Source organism: Vigna radiata, chromosome 5, assembly GCF_000741045.1.
Source record: "Vigna radiata var. radiata cultivar VC1973A chromosome 5, Vradiata_ver6, whole genome shotgun sequence".
In the NCBI taxonomy this organism is placed as follows: Eukaryota; Viridiplantae; Streptophyta; class Magnoliopsida; order Fabales; family Fabaceae; genus Vigna; species Vigna radiata.
Window position 1 is genome coordinate 2,578,456 of NC_028355.1, and position 22,561 is coordinate 2,601,016.

At 32.6% G+C, this 22,561-nt stretch overlaps 2 protein-coding genes and 1 pseudogene across 2 annotated transcripts; 1 reads left to right on the forward strand and 2 right to left on the reverse strand.

Annotated features, from left to right (window-relative positions):
• Window positions 1-767: 767 nt before the first annotated feature.
• Window positions 768-5,432, reverse strand: LOC106762401 (vacuolar protein sorting-associated protein 2 homolog 1). The gene is made up of 5 exons (XM_014646301.2): window positions 5,076-5,432; window positions 4,361-4,491; window positions 1,612-1,716; window positions 1,161-1,421; window positions 768-1,056 (listed from the first exon to the last, which is right to left on the reverse strand). The coding sequence occupies exons 1-5, from the start codon at window positions 5,110-5,112 to the stop codon at window positions 919-921; spliced, it is 672 nt and encodes a 223-aa protein (XP_014501787.1). The 5' UTR covers window positions 5,113-5,432; the 3' UTR covers window positions 768-918.
• Window positions 5,433-10,152: 4,720 nt separating this feature from the next.
• LOC106761278 (protein Brevis radix-like 4) lies at window positions 10,153-14,865 on the reverse strand. Its single transcript, XM_014644814.2, has 4 exons — window positions 14,169-14,865; window positions 11,529-11,664; window positions 10,815-11,233; window positions 10,153-10,448 (listed from the first exon to the last, which is right to left on the reverse strand). The coding sequence occupies exons 1-4, from the start codon at window positions 14,570-14,572 to the stop codon at window positions 10,370-10,372; spliced, it is 1,038 nt and encodes a 345-aa protein (XP_014500300.1). The 5' UTR covers window positions 14,573-14,865; the 3' UTR covers window positions 10,153-10,369.
• Window positions 14,866-18,780: 3,915 nt separating this feature from the next.
• Window positions 18,781-22,561, forward strand: part of LOC106760065 — a 6,128-nt pseudogene continuing 2,347 nt past the window's right edge.

Below are 22,561 nucleotides of genomic sequence, written 5' to 3' on the forward strand. Positions count from 1 at the left end.
CTTTGTCTGAAGTTTGATTGTTTTCTATCGTGTTGTTTGTATCTTTAGAATCTTGAAGTTTTCTCAACTTGTCCTTTTGATTTTTTGAGTTTTAGCATTTAATTTTTCAGGAAGGAAAATATATCATTATTAACTTCTCTAAATGACACTTAAATGTTGAAGTTGATACATGATTATCGAAGGCTTATCCTTTAATTGAAATATTAGAATTTAGGATTTATTTTAATAAGATATATATTTTTAAATTGATTTTTGTACTTTTGTTGATTTTGTTGAATTAATTGAATAATTTTGCACGTGTTATGAAAATTGTTATTGTTGATAATGAAAGTTATGACTCGATAATAATATTAGTTATGATGAATGTTGGACTAAGTTAATTGAAATTGTGTGATAAGTTCACCTTAAAAATTTATTAGTTTGTTTATGGTTGTATAATTGAATTTGGTACAATTAATTAACTTTGATTGAGTTGATATAAACTTTGAAACAATGTTTCATGTAGTTGCTGTTAACCGAGCAAGTAAATGTAATACTTTAGTGATTATTTATTTAGAAAATACTTGAATATTGATAGTTTAACTTGTTTAAGGAACCAAGAGAGTTATTAAGGTTGAATAATAAACTTTGAATTTTATTCTACTTTTAAATTTGTTTAGAATTGTACAAATGATTTTGTGGTACAAATGTGAGTGTGATAAAGTTAAAGTTATACAAGTCAAACTTATTCAAAAAAGCATCATATTCAAAATAAATAATTCAAAGGGGGAGCAAAATTAAATTTATTTACTTTAAAAACCATCATTTTATGATCATGAGTTCATCAAATCCTGGCACAACTTCTCAATTATACTATATGGTGTACATATGAGCATCAATTTTCCCAGAAAACTTGGAGTTTCCTGAATAGAGTATAGACTACATTTTTCTCAAATTGTCTAACCTTGCCTGTAGGTCACTATCTATCCCTCCATCATCATTCCCAGAAGTTTCAACTTGAGCTACCTTGGTCTTTGCAGCTGGAGCAGCAACAGCTGATGATGGTGCATTTACAAGCTGCATATCAAACAAAAACAACTCATCAGGCTTTGTTCTAGAGACTTTCATTCATTTACTTTCAGTTGAAAAGAGATGTTGAATGGGAAACCATAATCATATACCTCTTGGTTGATGTCAATTCCAATCTCATCAAGAACTTGGTTCACTAGATCCTCAGTTTCTTCTTCATCTTCTTCTCCTTCCAAAGCATCATCTATTGCATCTCCCATCATCTCAGATGTCAATTCCATCTTCTCATTCTGTCTCTCAAATTCTTGCATGATTTTCTGCAAAGATGGCAAGTTCATCTGCCTATTCATTTGCCCCATGGCCTTTGTCACGCCTTTCATAGCCTCACCCATTGCTTGTGTTGATTTCAAAGTCTGAAAAGTGAAGCACAACAGAAACTACCTTTTAGCACTTGAATATCATAAAGACGTCTGTTTTAATCAAAATTTTGTGACTGCTGGCCAGTTAATCATATATCAAGAAAAAAAAAATGCCATGAACCATTACCCTATATTAACAATACATGCCAGAAACAAAAATTACAAAATCACCACAATGACATACCTGAATTCGGAGGGATACACCTTGGAGCTGAGATTTTAGCTTATAAAACTTCTCAATCTGATGCCGTGTTCTAACCAGATCTTTTGCCATGACTCTAACAGCTCCCTGAACAACCCACCTTAAAGGTTAAATCAATAGTTAACTATAAACAACAGACATACATATATGCCATTACAGACAAATCTAGATTTGCGGTAAACATCTAATCTCATTGGTTAAAAACATTGAAACCAAACTGAATTGATCAAGGGCAAGTCACTTCCACTAGCTTGCAATAATCAAATCACTAATCATTTCCACATAAATGTCATGCTATAGACTTCTGTGGTAGATAGAAACCGGGATAAACAAGAAAAAGAAAGGGAATATAGAGGTGTTCCTCCAGCAAATTAGAATGATATAGCCATTCTCGTTGATCTGAATAATCAGCCTGGCAATCAGTCAATTATTTATTATTTTTTACAGCTGGGACTACGGCAACTACCTAGCCGAACCTAAGCTATAGATAACCATGAGTTCCTATTCTATCAGCATCCACTCAAACTCAAGTGGGCTCAACAATTAAAATTGCTCAACCATTATTGAGTTTGCTTCTTCACCATGGAATCTGGTGTTTTCTATGGCTTGGTAAGTATATTAGAATCCAATAATTAGAGGGTACATATATGACACACAAGGCTTCTGCTAATATTGGTAACCATTTCTCTGACAAAGGAGACACCCAAATGTGTTTGATACGAGAGTGAAGTACTGAATTATGAGCCAGTGACACAGAACCTAGTTAGGTTATCACAAAAGGCAACAGTGTTAGAATAGGAACTTGTAGTTCTTGAAGAGACGGAATAATAGGATCTTAGCTATAGTGTTTGAAAAGCAATGACGTTTAGCCTCTACATGAGTGAGCAACCAAGGTCTGCTTCTTAGACCACCATGAGATCAGATTTGGGCCAGGATAAAATATGCAGGACCCGGATGTTGATCTTTAGCTGCCTGGGTCTAAGCCGAATAGAATGGGCCAATAGTTGGGTTTTCTTGGGATCGGAAGGTTAAAACGGTAACCCATGGTTGATCACAAATTGGAAGTATCTATGAATCTTCCCAATCATTTTCCAACGTATTGATTGAGAGAGGTAATTCCCTTTTCTGTTGACATGTTGTCTTTGGCAAAGAAATCATAAATTTTACCTTTTAGATAAGCAGATGGAACCACTGGGGAGATATTTAATTTCAATTCCCAAGAAGTAATCCAAATTCCCCAATTGTGTGAGTGCTAACACTGATTTAAGCTCAATCTTAAGCTGCTGAACAAGGACAGAATAATTCCCTTGAATGAAAATGTCATCAACACAGACTAGGATGTAAACACAGTGGCAGAAAGTGGTTAATATGAACGGAGATGAGTCATATTTGCACAGCTGACAAGGCTACGCAGCGTGTTCGCGAACCTCTCAAGTCAAGCCTGTTTTAGGCCAAATAAGGCTTTGGAAGCAAGAGAGTTTTTAACTGCTTCAAATCCTGAAGGCTGGACCATGCAGCTTCTTCGTCTAAGGGTATTGAAGTCCAAGCACTATTGGCAAAAAGAGCTGAAAGTTCTTGCATATCTGAGTGCCAATTGGGGTTTAAGAGAGCTGTGGCACGCATGAGTGCATCTTGTTGCTCCTGTTCCAGGTAAGCTTTACAGGTTTTTCCAAAGTGGACTTCCTGAATGAACTACACATTGATACAAGCAATGATAGCTTCAACTTGCTTTTTAAAGAGAAGAAAACTCTTCCGAGTCACTGAGACAGATTCTGAAAACGTCAATGGAGCAGTAGAGAACATTGATGATAAAGCCCCATGATCAGCTGAGTTGAACAGATGGCAAGTGTGCTCAATGGTCAAGGCTCAGGATCATTCGCAAGTTTGTGATACCATGATAGATTCAGTAGAAAGATATAAACAAGAGTGGGAAAAAAAAAAAGTGAAGAGAGGATAGGAGACTTCCTCAAATGATACAGAATGATTTTATTATGTTGTTCTAAAGCGATGTGAGGGTAATTATATACTGATGATTCATAACAATATCGCTAGCCTGGCAATCTGTCAGTTATCAGTTGACTGTTACAGCTGCAACTACTGCAACGACCAAGAACCAAGTTAAATAGCTAAAGTGAGTGCTTCAACGAACACTTACTATCAATACAACCAAAGAGGATGTAGTGGAGTTCCAATTAACGAAAATGGGAGTCCCATTTATTTATCTTATGGATTTTTTAACAATAATTGAAAAATTAAGCACCACATTTGATCTGCAACAGGTAATTAGCAAATGCATTTGTGAAACAGGCATCACACTGAGTCTGCAATAGCTCTAGGGAAGGAGTTACTGGTGGAAAAAACAGCAACAACAAAAGTTTCATCCCCAAAATCAATATGAATGTATATCTTGGTTAATACAGGTGATAACATTTAAGTATAACAAACTTCCCCAACCACAGGTATCAGTTAAAAAAAAACACACAGCAAAGAACAAGGAAATTGTGAGAATTAGAAAACAATATCATCACAACAGCTAACACATTCATGCCTCTTCCTCCTTCTAGGGAAGAGCAGAAAATTCCATTCCAAATCCTTTAGCAAACAGCAGACGTTAGGTGTTATAAATTTGCATAATAAAAAAGCTAAACTAACATGTTGACAAACAGATATGTTCACCACACATGCCACTAAAAACTAGAGAAATAATAGACTTAGGACACAATCACTATACCATCTGGCCTTGTTTAGCACTTTTCTTTATCTCCAAAATCAATTTCTTCTCTTGTGTTTGCAAACCTTGCCGCTCGCGCTCAATTTCTCTAATTGATTTGTCCAGCATCCTCTTATTTTCCCGCAGAAGCTCTGAAAGTCACACACTATATGTTCAGGTACTATGAAATCAATATGCAGTGTTACTGAATGACACCAAATCAATCAAAGACATGTTAACGCATATTGGAAACTTGCAATAACCCTCTCAAAGACACCCCGTTTGAATAAAGTAAACAACTTAACGTGCCCGTTAGTGGATCACTAAAATCATAATTCCAATAGTTGCAAAGCATAATTCCAATAGAAATTGAAAAGAAAAAGGAATATAAAGTACAGATCTTAAGGAAATCTCTGAATCTTATCAAAACAAGGAGACAAGATAACAAGAGAAAAAAAAAATACAACAGATCGTTAGTTAAACATGCAATACAGCAATCACAACAGAAAGAAGAAAAGTAAAAGCAAAGGGTCGGAAAATAATCATCGAAAGAATTTAACTTTGCATAAACGACCGAACAAGTTTTGCAGTGCATCTGCTTTGTTCAATTGAACATAATATTACAAAAGCAAAGATTTTGATGACGAGTGATAACTCTGTAATCAAAATATAGCAACCCCATTTTGAAAAATCACGGAATTCATATTTTAAACAGAGAAGGCGATGATTTACAAACCCGCGGGTGTTTTTCTCTTTCCGAAGATGAAACTCATGGTTATGGAGTGGGAAGAACAACCTCAGCAGAGATCCAATTGAAAATGCAAAAGACGAAAGAACAACGTAAAAGCCTCCGATCTCGTTATGTTATGCGTTTGGTTTGGTATTGGGTGATTATGCTTTTGATCAAAGGTTGCTTACGCGGTAAGCGTTGAATGAAGGAATCATCGACGAACGATTATCACCGCCGTTTCCCACACGTGCCGCACTCGGTGTGGGACCCACAGTTGCGTTGTCGTTTAATCAGTTTCGACGAAATAACCGCACAACTTTTCTGCAGTATTGCCAGCGACTTCTCTTCTAAACTTTGCGAAATCAATTTCGAAAGAGGCGAATTTTAAACAGCGGAATTTGCTTCTCTGTATTTCTTTTCTATCTGTTTTTAGGAAAAATAAAGTTTAATATTTCGCAATAGTTTTTACTATAATTCGAGTTTCTTATCTTTATTTTTTAGAAGTGTATAACATATAAAATATAATGGTTATCTCATTTTATTATAATATGATTTTATTTCATGAAATATAATATGATAATACTAATATAATCTCAAATAATGGCTCTTATCAGTTGTACGAAGCTTGAAAGTTCGTAAAATACATCATAAAATTCAAACATATGCATGAGAAGTTTAGAACATAAAAAAGCAAATATAAATCCAAGTTTAGTTATTAATCACTTTCTTATTTTTTGTATTGTGAAAGTCATGTTACAAAAAGTTTAAATAAATTAGGTGTAGCAAGATAAGAGAAAAAAATATAACAAACAACCAAAAAAAATTATTTAATTAAAGAAGTTTTTATTTAAAAGATAAATAATAATAATAACAACTATAACAATAATAAAAAGATAGAGATATAGATGGAGGAATATTGATAAAACTAAATAATTCTTATAAAAAACTATATAAGATAAAATTGTAATAAATAGATTAGAAAGCGAAAATAGACAAAATAAAAGAGATAACAAAAAAAGAGATAAAAAAAATAGACAGGAAAAAAGCTGGACTTTTTTACGGTCTACCTCACTTAAAATATATAATTATTTTACTTTCCGCACCCCTGAATTTACCATTTTAAATCTCGTGCTCTTGCTTTTTATTTCTACTTCTTTTTTAAATGGTAAACTAATTCTATACATTTTTACTGGTTACACCCCTTTGTCGAACCCAATACACTTTTAATAATTACACTTTTCCTATATTTCATTAACAACAACAACCTGTCTAATTTAATTTTAGTAATGATATCATGACATATTTTTATAAGGATAAAATAATTATAAAAATATAAAATTTTGTATTTTTTTCACAAAAGAAAAGAATAAGAAGTAAGAAAAAAATAATATCAAATAAATGTAAAAGAGTTAGGTGTTTCAAAGTATATATTATTTTTATCATTTTTCTTTGTTCATTTTCTCAACATATTCATCTCACCTATTTTCTGTTATTTTTCTCCAATTATTTTTTTCATCTAATTTCTTTATCCACTCTTCTTTATCATTTTTTCATCTAATTATTCCATTTTCTCTATTTATTATTTCTCTTCCATCAATTTTTTCATCTAATTCTTTCATTAACTTTTATCAAATTTCTTCGTCTAATTATTCTATTGATTTATTTTTATTATTTCTCTAAAATCATTATCTTCATCTATTTTTTTTTTCATATTCCTTTTTATTATTTTTTCCATCTAATTATCGTACTCATCTCTTTTTTATTTCTCACTAAACATTTTCTCCACCCATGTTTTTTTAATCATTTTTCTTCGCCCATTTTCTACATCTTATTATCCCACTAAATTTTTTATTATTATTTCTCTCTAACCATTTGCTCCATCTATTTTTTTATCATTTCTCTTCATCAATTTTCTATATCTAATTATCCCCCTATTTTATTATTATTATTATTATTATTATTATTATTATTATTTATCTCCAATTATTTTCTCTACTCATCATCTATAAATACCTAGACTATCACTCCATTCCACACACACTATATACTCACACTCCTCCATCATCACCACATCTTATTCTCTAAAACTTTCATTCTCACAATACAACTTTTTCATCCTCTACTGTCTTTTTCACACTCTCTACGTATTTTCCTTTTCTTTTTTTTCCGTATTATTTTTTTGTATCCCCATATTTGTTAACTTTGCAACCCCTCTGTCTTTTGTATTTGCTATTCGCTACACACCTCCTAATTGCTCACTGCATCCCCACTTTTACTTGCCGCACCTCAACACGTGGATACTCCATTTACTGTTTGTTCTCTGCATTTTCATTGTTGCACCCAGTGCATTTTTTTTATTATTGTAGGTTGGGTTTTTATTTAACTTTTTTGCTACACTTGTTTTAAACTTTCTATACATCACTATACTTACTTTTGCCACCTCACCTTTTCACACATGCCTCCTTTTTCTAAAAATATTCCAAAATATTAAAAAATATATAAAAAGGGAAAAAAGAAAAAAAAAAATTGGTGCATATCTGGTTAGGAAATGTCCTATTATAGGAAAAATATGTTAGAATGATCAATCTTTTATTTTCATCAAAATTAATATGACAATTATCCTCTATTTTCATCATAAATTCCTTTTGGAACAATTCACCTAGACTTAGCATATTTGTTTTTAACCCTAATAGATACAACATTTCATCAATCACAACTTTTCTACCATCATTAGCTTTCAAAACAACTTTATCATATCTCTCTACTGTGAAACTCCTGTCGTCAACAAACCAAGTACCATGAATCAAGTGTCATGCGTGGTTTTCTTCAATTTTACAAACCACTCCTTCTTCTCGGTCATATTTATTGAGTACCATGAATCCAAGTACTAAATTACATCACCTGATTGGCCTTTATTTATGCTGGCCATTAACATTATAACCTTTGAATCTGAAGTATCATCTTCTGCAAGATGCACTATTTCTTTCGATTTGTTTGTTGCTCCATCCCATTTCCAACATTCTTCGACAAAATGACCAAATTTCTAGGAGTTATAGTTCCTTACCTTCTTTTTATCAAACTCTCATTCTTTATCTCCATCAGAATTGGTGTAAGATCACTAGAATCTTCACTCTACTATTCTTGTGATTCCTTGTGCTTAGTGCCACTTTTGTCACCTTTCTTAAACCCTTTCTTACCTTTGTATTGAGATCGAGCTTGGAGTACTTGTTCTTGGCAGTGTCATCGCTCATTAATACAGTATTCATGTGTCTCCAATGAATTTAATCTCCAAGGTCTCCGAGTCACGTGTTTCTTCAATAGCTATAACAACATGATCAAATCTTGGAGTCAGAGCTCTCAGAATTTTGTCCTGTAATACCATCTTTACATGCTCTGATAGCATTAACAAGCTCTTGTACCTTAACAAAATATTATGCTATAGTTTCACTTTCATCAACGGTCAATATTTCAAACTATCTTCTCAATGTTTGCAGACTCACTTCCTTGTTCTTGTCATCATCTCCATATGTTTTCATCAATATCTCTTAGATTTCTTTAGCAATGACAGCCTTTGAGATCTTGTTAAAGATCTTTGAACTGACACACTGAACTACATTTTGTGGTTTCCTTTATCTTCATCAGTAGCCTTTAAGCTCAACTCAGACAAACCTTCATTTATCACATTTGTAACATCCTGAAAACCAAATATGGCTTACATCTTCATGCATTACTTGCCATCAAACACTGGAATTGACCCCTGTATTTCTCCAAACCTTGCCATATTGATTCTTGATCAAATATTTGAAGCTTCTTGGACTTCCTTGTTCACTTCTAAAGATTTTTTGACTTTCAAAGAACAGTTCTTGCTTGGATACACACTCTAGCAGATCTTGATCTCACTCACACTCCATACTTTTTTCTATTAAGCTCTTGATACCATCTAGGGTTCTCAATGAAAAAAGAAGAGAAAAGCTCCAAAAGAGAAGAAGAAAGCATATAACCGAAAATTGAGAGAGATCTAAATAAAAGAAGATTCAGATACTTGTATATTATTATGTCTTTCATTTCTGATAGTAAATACAATTTATACATACATGAAAAGCATAATCGATTTGTTTTATTTTGATTTACAACAGCATTATACTTTTTAAACGGATTATACCTTTTATACATTATCTAACTGTATATCTAACTAACGCATTGTTTCGGTATGTTTAAAAAATATATTATTTCGGTAATGCTAAAGATAAACAAATATATATATATATATATATATATATATATATATATATATATATATATATATATATATATATATATATATATTTGTTTTTAAAATCAAAGTCTCATTAATAGATTAAGCGATTTCTGCATAAATTGATATGCATGTATTTTAAAAAGTTTACTTGTATTATTTTCTAATATTATTTTAAATGGGTGATTTTAGAATTATCTAGTTTCAATTTAAGAATTCTTTTAGTAGTTCTGTACTTAAAGATTTACAAATCTTCTCATAGCATCTCCATTGCAGAAGTCATACAGAAGATCGTAAATTTAAGATTTGAGTCTTTTGCATCGAAATATTGACATGACAATAAAACATTAGATCATAAATAATAAATAAATACATAAATAAGACCTTAGATGAGAGGAATATTTTATTTTTTTCAAAGTAGTCTTTATTTCAAAAGAATATCCCAAGATAATAAATATTTTTAAGTTGAAATGTAAATAATATATCATTAAATGAGATCTTAGAAAAAGAAAAATATATATACGAAACCTTAAAAGTAATGTGATATATACTAGAAGTCACAAAAAGTAAATTAAGACCTTCTTAGTTATTAGAATCGAGTTACTAATTCAACTTTAGTTAATAGCACTTCATCATTTTGGACTAACTTAATTGAGTAAACCCACAATTGCTCGTGTTCATATATTCAATTCTTCTGATATTGCTAACAGTAATATCCGACCTTTTTTATCTTTAAGAGCTTTTTCAACCTTCCTTGAGATGTTGTATCTTTGAAGGCAAATTGCATTTGAACAGTTATAATAAATGTCTGATATGAATGTAGAGAAGTTGGAAGATAAAAAGAGTAGAGTCATTCTTTGTGCCCAATTTAAGATCCATGTAATTTACACTCATTACTTATGAGCATGAACAAAACAATTGCTACCTGGTTTAAAGTAAACAACTGGAATAGATGGCATACATATATAGCAAAAACATATAGATCAATAATTAAGCAAATTAAAAAGAAAGATCACCTCCACAACCACCACCCCTTTAATGAATATCACAAGTACTGTTCATGTATTCTGGCACGGTTCTCTTCCCACCACAGTCTAGCATACACCTCTCCAAACTTTTCTCGACTGCAACAAGCAACAAACAACAAAACATATAAATGGTTAAAAAGGAATCTTATAAGTTTAAATCTGATTCAATCTCACAAAATTATCTTATAACGTGAGCTTTGCATCACCTATACGTTTAAACTTAGTTTTATCTTTAGTTGTCGTGACATTTACAAATCTTACTATAAACTCTAACTCATAAATTTATATCATCTTAAAGTGAATTTTAAATCTAACTCAGTTCATGAAAACAGTTTGTAAGATGAGATTTACATTTACATACATACTTTATACTTTTAAATTAACTATAAATTGACTTTATGTGGACTTTTAAAAACATAGATTTAATAAACTTGTACACAGAAATTAACTGAAATGTCATACCTGAACCTTACTCGTCTGAGCTCCCTTTTGCCACCAGGGAGAGCTCTGATGGTAATGTAAACCCCAGGTTCATCCTGCTCGACCCATTCAGCATCGAGGTCACTGGCATTACTGATTGATAAATCGCCGGAGCGATCAGCTTCCCTTGATGAGCTACTTCTGATTGAAGCATCAGCATCCATTGATGATGAGATATCTGTCTTCGCAGCAGCACTAATGGTCGACACCTTCGGGGTTGAGTTCACACCACTCGGATCATAGTAATGCCGGGATTGCATTGAATGCTGATCGAACGAATCAGAGAATGAGTACCCCATTGCCACTCCTCCTCCTCCTCCACGGAATATATTACACGGTGGCCTTTCCCTGCTCAGCGGAGGTGTCACCGGGATCTCTTCCATTGATTCACGCTTTGAGCTCTGCGTTCAACCCACACACCAAAACAAATCAACAACACTAAAAATGTAGTAAAAAACTTTCGCCTTGGTAAACTACGAAAAAATGGAACCAAGTAAGCAGTAATGGTTCTAAGATCTTGTAGGTGTGTAATGATTCTAAGTTCTAACCCAAGTGATTCATGTTATTGCACATGCAGATACGTCAGAAATGTATAACTTGCAGAAGAAAAGCACCTAAAATAATCATTTGGGTGAAGTAACATGAAGCAGACAATTACAAAACGGTGAACGACATGTCAATAAATTCAAACGATACCTCGTCTTCAGACCTTGGTGGAGTTGGAAGAGGGATAGCTTGCCGGTTAAGCCTTTGAACATTGTAAAGTTCCATCACCTTGTCGTAATTCTCTGCCCACCATCTCTGAGCTTGCCATTTGTTAAATATATCGCGACTACACATGAAAAATAAACCATAATTCAGTTCACATCGCAGTTTTTAAGGCATCTTATCATATGAACCATAACTGAGAACGAAGCGTTATGACACTTAGCATCAGAATTTTGAAAATTAACAATGCATTATTAATCCAAAAGTAATGACAGAATATCGAAAGTTGAACATTCTTATTTTCTGTTGTTTTGTCTTTATTTGGCCAACTTTTATTTTTGGCGATGATACTCGAACAATATGATTATGTTTTGTTCCAAGTGCATCATTGAATGGAATGGCCCCCTTGAGACTCTATGGTAGTAAAGCATTCAACTAGTCGCAAATTGCTGCTATATATTATGATTTTGTTAATTTGTTGACCAAATATTTAATTGACAGTGGTGTGTGACACTGTTCTCAATTATGGTAGGTCACTCGAGCAGATGCTTTTTGACAAAGAATTCTCTGATGAATAATTAAAAGCAAACCCGATCATTCAGTGAGGAAAATAAAGTTGTTCTAAGGCCAACATTGACCTTACAGTGAAGTTTTCTAAGCAATCGAAAGCAGGTGCGTCCAAACTTTAGTCTCAACCACATCACTAATCACCAAACAAAGAAATTATTTAAATGTTTCACTAGGTTTAAATATTAACTAAAGACCTAAGTATGCTCTTAATTAAATTTCTTAAGTTAAAATTCGTCGGGGAAAAAACCAAGAGAAAGAAAATCATTTCTGCATTGACCCACCCACCAGCACCCCTATGGCCTATACATTGGTTGAGATTGCACCTCAAGTTACCATTTGATGCTTTTATTTCACGATGTGATAAAAGACAAAAATACGAGTTTGGCAAAAATAGGACAACACTATATAAGCTATGCTATCTATCTAGTATCTACAACTTTACTAGGTCCCCACCTAGTACATGTTCACATTTTGTCTTGTATATAGTTATGGTGTGAAAGAAGATGTGGGAGCATTCCCCAGCAAAATTGCAGATCCAAAGACAAAAACTGTTATGGCAGAGAGAGAAGACAAGAATATATCCTATTGTTTGTGAAAAAATATATTTATTATTTGGATATAAAAAACTTGGTATCACAAAAATTATTTAATATTCATATCTTAAAAATAGAGTATGAAATTTAAAAATATTTTTTTACCTTTTCATCCTTGTAAAATTCGTAAAAATAATGAGTAAGAGCTCCCTCCGACCAAACGACAAGAGCCAGTTTTAAAGGTTCCCAAGACAATTAACACTGACCCACATCCACTCTCAAGCCACACTTTATGGATTGCTTTTGGCATAGGCGTGAAATAGCAGGAGAAGATGGACCCACCAAATATACAGAGAAACGATTCATTCAATTTAATCACTTAATGGCGTTGAAAAAACATGAGATTTGGACGCTAATCTCGAGTGAGTATAATCAGTAACAATGATCAGAAATAAAGGGGTCAAACTAAGTTTCATTTTCTAAACCAAAACAAAATAGACAAAGGTTTCGATTCGTTGTCGGTCTCTGGTTATCAAATTTTGATTGCTTTCGGAAAATAAATAGTCTTAAATGTTTTTGGAGGATCATCACTCACCTCATGCAAAATCATGCATCACTCCACTTAAATGACCTTTTATAATATCACACTCGCTTCATCATCAAGAACAAACATAGCATGTGGAGACCTCACAAAACAAAACTTATATCTATTCCATCAATGTTAACGCACCATGCATAAATTTTAAGAAACTAAATTCAGTCTATTTTTTTTGGAAAATTCAAATTTATTTAGATCATCATTACATCCACATTCAAATGAACCGATGATCAGTTACGTATTGTTAAAAAAATTCATATGCAAATCTATCTAGACTTTGTTCCTTTTTTTTTAAAAAAAAAAAAAAAAGAGTTCCAGTGTTCTCCTATTAATTTTCTCCTCTTTTATGGTAATTTCTGTTTATCTCTGAGTACTAAATATATGTCATATTTTACCAACGTGATTCAGGTGTTAAAAAAATACATAAAATAAACTAATTTCTTAAAAATAAGCTTACTTCTATAAAAAAAAAAAAACCCTTAATTTAAATTTAAGATTATATATTTTTTCAATTCCATGAAACAGATATTTAAAAAGGTAAAATAAAATAAAACGTACCATCATCCATGTAAACACATCCCTATTAATTTTCATTTTTTGGTATTAAAAAAATCAAGATCAAACAACAACATAAAAACTAAAATCAATAGTTTCTTAGGTTTGAAATATGATATAAAGTTCTGATAAGTTTTGACAAAAATACGTATTAATTGGATTAAATCGAAGAATTAATTAACATTGGTGTGCATGAGATAACGAAAGCTAAGCAGAGTATCACTATCAGAATCAGTAGGGCGCTGGCCAGAATCAAAGAGACTCGGTCCAGCATGGACCAACCCACACTTCAGGTCTAAACTCTAAACGGCACCCAAATCAACAAAACGACACAGAATCAGAGTGAAACTGAAAGAGATGCGCATTGCGTACCTGAACCGAATCCGTTTGAGATGGTTCCCGCCACGCGGAAGCGATACGAACGTGATCAAAACGCCGGGCTCCACCTGCGCCACCCACTCCTTCGGCTCGGCCTCCTCTTCCAGGACTACCACCATTCTCCTCCCGCTGGAGCTCGGCGTACCCTCGCCGCTCGAAATCCCCTTCAACCGAGCCTCCATCTCCTTCCCCCACCGCCGCCGCGACGACTCCGAATCGGACTCGCCACCGCGACTCAGTCGACTATGCGGCGGCGCGCACGGACCGCACTGCTTGTACGATCCCGAAGCCTTCAGTGCCATCTCCTTCAGCTGACACGTTAGCGATTTGGCCCCCCGCGAACTCGGATCATCGCTCTCCGAGTCGAGTTTCTTGGAACGTGCTATGCACGTGAGCATTTTTCTTTCCCTGATGGAGTTTGCGAAATTATGTTACGTTCTTCCGCTACCGTTATGTCAGAGATTCTCCGAAGAGAACACCGAAAGAAGAAAAGGTTTAGGGTGTGTTTGGATTGTGCGAATAGATTAATGAGTGTTTGGACGAGGAAAAAGACCATGTACGAGGGGCGAGAGAAATTGTGTTTGTTTTACTTACTTTTTGTTGTTTGGTTTTGTAACTTTAGTTCACTGACTTTTGTGCCTGGGTGTCTAAAATTTGTGTGTTGAATGAGAGAGAAGAGGAATCTGCTTTTTTGTTGGGACATGGGATTCCTAATTTCCTTTTTTTTTTAATTTATATTATGTATTTTTTATAATAATAGATTTCCATCAGTACTCCTGATAAGTGAAAATATCTTAATAACATTTTTAATAAGTGAAAATATATTAATAACATTTTTTTAATTTATATTATGTATTTTTTTAATAACATTTGTAACATATATCTTAATATTTTAATTTTTAACTATTTTCTTTATAATAATATTTAGATAATTAAGTTAACATTTTAGTTTCACTACTATTAAAAAGTGAATTGAATCAATAATAATAATTATTATTATTATTATCCTAATATATAAAATAAATTAGAAATAAAATATTTGTATTAAGTCAACCCACCACACTTGTAACCTCCAATCGAGTTATAATTTTTTTAAAGAGTAAAATGACTTCAACATTAATTTAATTAATAATGAATTGGCTCATTTTGATATTCTTATAATAAATAAAGTATCTTCAAAAGTTACAATTAATTGAGTGTCTTATAGTATTTTCTTTGAAAAATTATTTAATATATTATGGATTAGCTTGATAAGTATTTAATTTATAAATTTTAAACTAATCAACTAAAAAGTTATTATTCAATAGATAAGGTGAGAAACGTAAAATCATAACAAAAATTATATTTTTGTCACTAATAAAATTTGTATTATCAAATAAACATATATTATTATGATTTTATATTTTCTTTAAAATAATCAACTTTTAATTTAATAAATTAATTTTTTATTTATGTTTTATAAATTGTGTACTTTTTAATTGACCAACTATTCCGTTCAAATAATTGATAATTAATAAATTTAGTTATTTATTTATTTTTTAAAAGTGGAAAGTTTTTTATTTCTTCATTTAAACTACTCTTAGATTTAATTTTGTTTACAATATTTATTATGTGTAATTTCTGAACAACATCATGTAATAAAACATTTTTGTTATTTCAATATATATTGTTAAATTCTAGTCTAATGATATTTAGACAATATTTTTTGACGACATTTAAATATTGATTACGTGTCAATTTGTGATTGGTCAAAAATTACTCCACAATAATGTTTATATTTATTATTATTAATTGTGGAGTAATTTTTGACCAATCACATATTAACCCATAATCAATGTTTAAATGTTGTCTAAATGTATACTATGCAAATAGTTAAAAGAACAACCTAGCAAATAGTAAGAATAGTACAATGACTATTTGTGTATATGAGATTGAAATAGGCAAAGAAAATTTGAACAGACTAAAAGACAATAAGAGAAAGTATTAAAATACAAAAAAAAAAAAATATTTAAGGTACAAGATATAATATAACCTACTTAAAACAATTTACATTTTCTGAACTATAATTTATTAAATAAAGTTATTTTGAAATATTTAGTGGACACTCTTATATTGACTATAAAATCTTTAAAGAAATTAGTAGTTAACTTATTTACCAGTAATACACATTTTATTTAATTAAAATGTTAATTTTAGTTGGTTGTTATGGTTTTCCTTTTTACTTTACATTAGAATCTGCTTTTGGGTAAGGGGCTAAACACACTTTAATGAATGTAAGTAAATTAGATTAATTTAAATACATATACTAATCGTTTAAACACTCGCCCATTTGGAAAAGAAATTCCCGAAGCTATTATGATGGGGTGCAGAAAGAAAATTGATAGAGTGCAAGAAGTAACAGCCCACTTGAATCTCTTGACACTGGTTTTAAATAAGTTTCTTCTCTGTATTTTCCGTTCTCAAACCTTTCGCCCCTTTCCCTTCTCACTTTCTCATATACAACGGTGAAATTAATTTGCGACTTTATATTTTCTGCAAATTTTTTTACAATGTCTGTTGTCATTGGTCCGTTTGAATAATTTTTTAAAACAAAAAAAGTTGTAAATGGACAAAAGGAAAATGTCCAAAACCACAAATCAAGAAATGAATAAGAAAATACGGAACAAATATACACATAAATCCACAAAATTAAAGTTTCGGAAATAAGTTTTTTCAAAACAACAAAAGCATAACACACAAAGAGGAAGACAAACCACCACAAAATTGAACAAGTTTTCAATACCTAGAGACCAACAACAAAACAGTGATGGTGAAGGAAAGAGGAGTTTTCGCAAAACAGCAAAGACCCTTTCGAAAGACAGAACGAAACTGCTACGACGATGACGAATGAAAAAAGCAAACCATTTAGACACGGTGACGGTGGTGGAGGAATAAAAAGAGCACTCGCCAATTAGCCTTCAATTTTGCCCTTTCAGTGAGTTTTTTTATTTATTTTTAAATATTTAAACGTAATACTGACACTTAACACACGTGACATTGTAAAAATAATGTTTAATTATTCTAATAATCTTTATTTATGTTGGGTTTTTTTCAATAAATCTATCTATTATTTTTTTTTTCTCAAAGTAGGTTTCAGTAGTTAAATTGAATTATGTTAAAATTAAGTTGAGTTATCACTTTGACATGTATTCATTAATTGACGTAATAAATGGAAATAGGATATATGGAATATTTAAGATAAAAAAAATCAAATAAATATGTTTCTAAAAATTGAATTTAGGAACGATGAAATTTGGAGGTTTTTGAAAACCAAATTGGGAAACGAGATTGAAGAGGACTCGAGATTAAAGACGCAACAAAAGAATTCATAGAGTGTACGACATCACACCATCTTCACACCACTGTGGACCACCATAGACAAATTGTGACAGTCATCGCAAAACAAAGAACATGCTCTTCTTTCCCGTGATGCAGTCTCGCCCATCAAATCTCCAAAAACTTGTAGCAAACTCAGCCGAGCCCTGAACCACCTACATCTCATCTTCCCAAATCACAAACTCCATGGAACCTACAACCAAAGAAATCATAACCCTAAATCGCACAGAAATCCCTAATCCCAAATCGTAGAAAACTAAGACACAGGTTTACCAGAATTACGTGATAACTGATTTTTCATCATGTAGATAAGTAGGAGCAAAATCCACAATAATTTAGAGCAATGTTAATGTTTGTCGAGCTTATAAAACAAAAATATATTTTTAGTTTCTTAATAGTTTCTTTATATAGTTATTTTTAGGAAAAATTAAATATTTTGAAGAAACACGTCAGACATTTAATTAAAGGTATTGCTTTTGGGCAGACACGAAGTAAAACGCTAATAGTTTCCTTATACGTCCCAACCTATACTTGCGATTCCCAAAATCTTTTCCTCAAACTCGTTTATTTTTTTGTTCGTCGTCTGATCTCGGGTGCAACACACGTAATTTAATAAAACCAACTTTTCACAAGAGAGATCCAATTATTCCAATTTTTCACATTTAAAGATCCATTCGAAAAAAAAGAAATTTATTTGAAAAAATTCAACCTAATTAAAAACTATTAATAAGATTAAACCTAACAAAAATTGTGAAATAAAAATTACTAAAATATCGTTTTCCTTGATAAAAATATGCCTTAAAGAAAATGCACAATCATGTTCTAGAAGGAGATTAGAAAACAATTGGTCTTCCATATGTATATATTCAAATACTAACTTTTAGGAGACTAGAAAACAACTTATATGATATTTTTTTCAATCTTAATACATGGTATTGTTGTCTTAAGTGACATTTTTTATTTGATATGTGATAATTTAAAAAAAAAAATTAAAAAAGAAGAAAACTAATTTGATGATTTAATTAAGATTTTTGAAAAAGTATCAAGTGAGTGTTTAAATCTTAAATACAAACTAAATAATAATGTAATTATTCAAAATTTTCATTAACACCTTTTCATGAATTTGCTATCATTTATTTAAACAAATGCTTACATAATTTACTAATAATCTAATTATCATAAATAATTTTCTTGAAAATCATATTTAAAAAAATAATAAAGAAAATTCGGTATGACGACACCAAAGGTGAAATTAGAAATCGAGAAGTTTCCCGACAAGGAAGGAAGAAAAGTGGAAAGCGCAACGGGTGACATAATCTTTCAGGTACTAAATTTAGCTCAAATGAATTTATGGAAGAGCCAATAAATGAGATTTTCGGTTTAATTTTTCGGATGGAATAAACCCAATTTAATTTAATTTATTATATTTTGTACTGTTTAAATAATTTGATATTTGATATCGATAGGATGATAATTCTTGAAAAAGAAATAATGATTTAATTAACTTTGAAATTTGAGTTGTACATGTTTGATATAAACCTTTGTTTACTAAATCCAGGGAAGATGATTATCAATGATCAAGCATTTAACAATTTCATGTAATTCATAGAATATATTTATGTTTTCAGGCTTTGAGAACCTATGGAAGAAATCTTGTGGAACAAGCAGGGAAGCTCAACCTGGTTATTGGGAGGGATGAGGAAACACAAAGGGTTATATGTATTTTATCTAAAATTATGAAAAAAACAACAACCCGATTTTGATTGGTGAACCAGGTGTGGGAAAAACTGATGTGGTTGAAGGGTTGGCGCAGATGATCGCTAAAGAGGATGTTCCTAGGAATCTTTATAATGTTAGGCTCATTGCATTGGACATGGGTGCATTGGTTGCAGGTGCAAAGTATAGATGGGAGTTTGAGGAACGATTGGAGGCAGTTTTGAAGGAGGCGGAGGGGAAAGTTATTTTGTTTATTGATGAGATTCATTTGGTTCTTGGTGCTGAGAGTTTCATGAATGCTACTAATTTGTTTAAGTCTATGCTTGCGCGTGGTCAGTTGAGGTGCATTGGCGCTACTACGCCTAAGGAGTATAGAGAGTATGTAGAGAAGGATGCAACCTTTGAAAAAAGGTTTCAGCAGGTGTACTTGATAAAACCAAGTGTTGTCGATACTGTAATTATACTTCATGGTTTGAAAGAAAGATACGAAGGTCATCATGGTGTAAGGATTCTCGATAGTGCTTTGGTTGTTGCGGTTCAATTGTCTAGTCGCTACATCACTAGTATGTGCTGTTCTGTTTTAGTGTATTCTTTAATTGGCAATGCAGTATATTAGTTTTGATTGGAATTGTAAGTTTTAGTCCTCTTGTCTTGTCGCTACATCACTGGTATGTGATGCTCTGTTTTAGTGTATTCTATAATTGGCAATGCAGTGTATTAGTTTGTTTTGATTGGAATTGTAAGTTTTTGTCCTCTTGTCTAGTCGCTACATCACTGGTATGTGCTGCACTGTTTTAGTGTATTCTTTAATTGGCAATGCAGTATATTAGTTTTGATTGGAATTGTAAGTTTTAGTCCTCGCGAAAAGTTTAGTCTCCGCATTGTTTTGGTTCCCATTGAAAGAAAACTTTTGACTTTATAACTGCTACAAACGTTATATGATTAAATAAGTAATTTAAATGAATAATTTCGGTTGTGTAGGTCGTCATCTTCCAGACAAGGCAATTGATTTAGTTGATGAGACTTGTGGGAATTTGGGAGTCCTACTTGATAGTCAGCCGGAGGAAATTGACAACCTTGAAATGAAGAGAATGCAGTTAGATGTGGAACTTCATGCTTTGGAGAAAGAGAAAGACAAAGCCAGCAACGTTTGTTTAGTAGAAGTAAGTGTTGATGATCTTACTATGCTAATTGGTTGTCCTTGTAATTTGGATTATGTTTGTGTTACAACTATTGTAATTCTATTTTCATGTCTAGGTTAGGAAAGAGCTTGATGACCTGAGAGACAATCTGCAACCTTTGATGATGAGGTACAGAAAGGAGAAGGAGAGGATAGATGAGATTCGAATACTAAAGCAAAAAAGAGAAGAGTTGAAATTTGCTCTTCTAGAGGCTGAAAGGCGATATCATTTTGCTAGAGCTGCGGATTTGCGGTATGGTGCGATTCAAGAGGTGGAATATGCAATTCAAGAGCTTGAAGGGAACACTGAGGAAAATGTAATGTTGACAGAAACTGTTGGACCTGAACACATTGTTGAGGTTGTTAGCTGCAGGACTGGCATACCAGTAACAAGATTCGGGCAAAATGATAAAGAAAGGTTGATTGGTCTTGCTGAAAGATTACACCAGAGAGTTGCAGGGCAAGACCAAGGCGTTAAATCTGTAGCAGAGGTTGTGATGAAATCAAAAATCAGGGTTAGGAGACCTAAACAACCAACAGGCTCCTTCTTGTTTGATAGGAAATAATATATTTGATTATAGTTTACCTTATTTAGTTTCTACATAATTGATTTTGTCTTAAATAATTGATATATTCTTTCCTTAATTATTGTACATTAATTATTGTATGTTAATTATTTTACGCTGGTTATGTACATTTTATATATTGTACGCGGGTTACTCTTTCAACATCAATAAAACACATTTGTTACAATCCTTACATGGTATCAAAGCCATGATTGAAGCCTATCCTAGTGTCGTTGGACATGTTGTTTCACCCGCTATTGAGCCGCTATCGGACCACCCATTAAAAAGTCTAATCCCACACTCAAGATGTATGTATATACCTCGGCGTGAGGGGGGTGTGTTGGAAGTCTCACATCGACTGGAGATAAGGCCATTTAAGTGGGTGCAAACCTCACCCTACAAGCCGGTTTTGTGAGGTTGAGTTAGGCTTAAAGTCCACTCTATATATACTTGTTTATGTTGATGACATAATTTTGACAAGGGATAATAATTCTTTACTTCAAAAACTTTTGGCAAGGTTTAAAACTGAGTTTGCTATCAAGGATTTAGGCCATCTAAATTACTTTCTTGGTCTCGAGGTCCACTACACTACCAATGGTGTCTTTCTTAGCCAGACCAAATACGCTTAAGCCATTTTATCTAGGGCCCAGATTTTGGATGCAAAATCGACAACCACACCTCTCCAACCTCATATTCAACTGACAACCACATGAGATCCATTCTCTGATCCCACTCAACATCGCTCTCTCGTTGGTGCACTCCAGTATCTCACTATAACTCGTCCTACGCGGTAAATTTGGTTAGTCAGTTTCTTCAAGCTCCAACAAATGATAACTTTCAGGCACTTAAACACATCCTTCGATATGTCAAGGGCACCATGTCCTATGACCTATCCTTCACCCGTGCAGCTTCCCTTAATGTTCTTGGATACTCGGATGCTGACTGGGCTCGATGTATTGAGACTAGGCGATCTACCTATGGTTATTCCATCTTCTTAGGCGGTAATCTCTTCTCATGGAGTGCTAAGAAACAACCAATCGTAGTTCGATCAAGTTGTGAATAAGAATATAGAGTAATGGCTAATGCAACAGCTGAACTAATATGGCATACTCATCTTCTACATCACCTGCATATTTCCCATCAAGCGCCAACTCTTATTTGTGACAACAAGAGTGCTATATTCCTCTCCCAAAATCCGGTGGCTCACAAACGCGCTAAACATATTGATATTGATTATCACTTTGTTCGAGAGCTTGTTCTATCTAACAAACTCATCACTCAATTCATTCCTTCTGATCTCCAACTAGCAGANATATTCACTAAAAGTCTGCCTCGACCATTGTTCCGGTTCTTCAGAGCCAAGCTTCACGTCGGACAAAATATCACGCTTTGCTTGAGGAGGATGATAGGAAATAATATATTTGATTATATTTTACCTTATTTAGTTTCTGCATAATTGATTTTGTCTTAAATAATTTATATATTCTTTCCTTAATTATTGTACGTTANTTATTGTACGCTGGTTATGTACGTTCTATATATTGTACGTT

Excerpts from the sequence above, each read along its gene's own strand:
- LOC106762401 (XM_014646301.2), bottom strand. The coding sequence starts at position 5,112 with ATGAGTTTCATCTTCGGAAAGAGAAAAACACCCGCGG. Across the intron at positions 1,717-4,360 it reads GTGCTAAACAAGGCCAGATG|GGAGCTGTTAGAGTCATGGC; the intron begins GTATAGTGATTG and ends TGGGTTGTTCAG. Across the intron at positions 1,422-1,611 it reads GTGTATCCCTCCGAATTCAG|ACTTTGAAATCAACACAAGC; the intron begins GTATGTCATTGT and ends TTCACTTTTCAG.
- LOC106761278 (XM_014644814.2), bottom strand. The coding sequence starts at position 14,572 with ATGCTCACGTGCATAGCACGTTCCAAGAAACTCGACTCGGAGAGCGAT. Across the intron at positions 11,665-14,168 it reads CTCAAACGGATTCGGTTCAG|TCGCGATATATTTAACAAAT; the intron begins GTACGCAATGCG and ends TTTCATGTGTAG. Across the intron at positions 11,234-11,528 it reads CACCAAGGTCTGAAGACGAG|AGCTCAAAGCGTGAATCAAT; the intron begins GTATCGTTTGAA and ends GGTTGAACGCAG.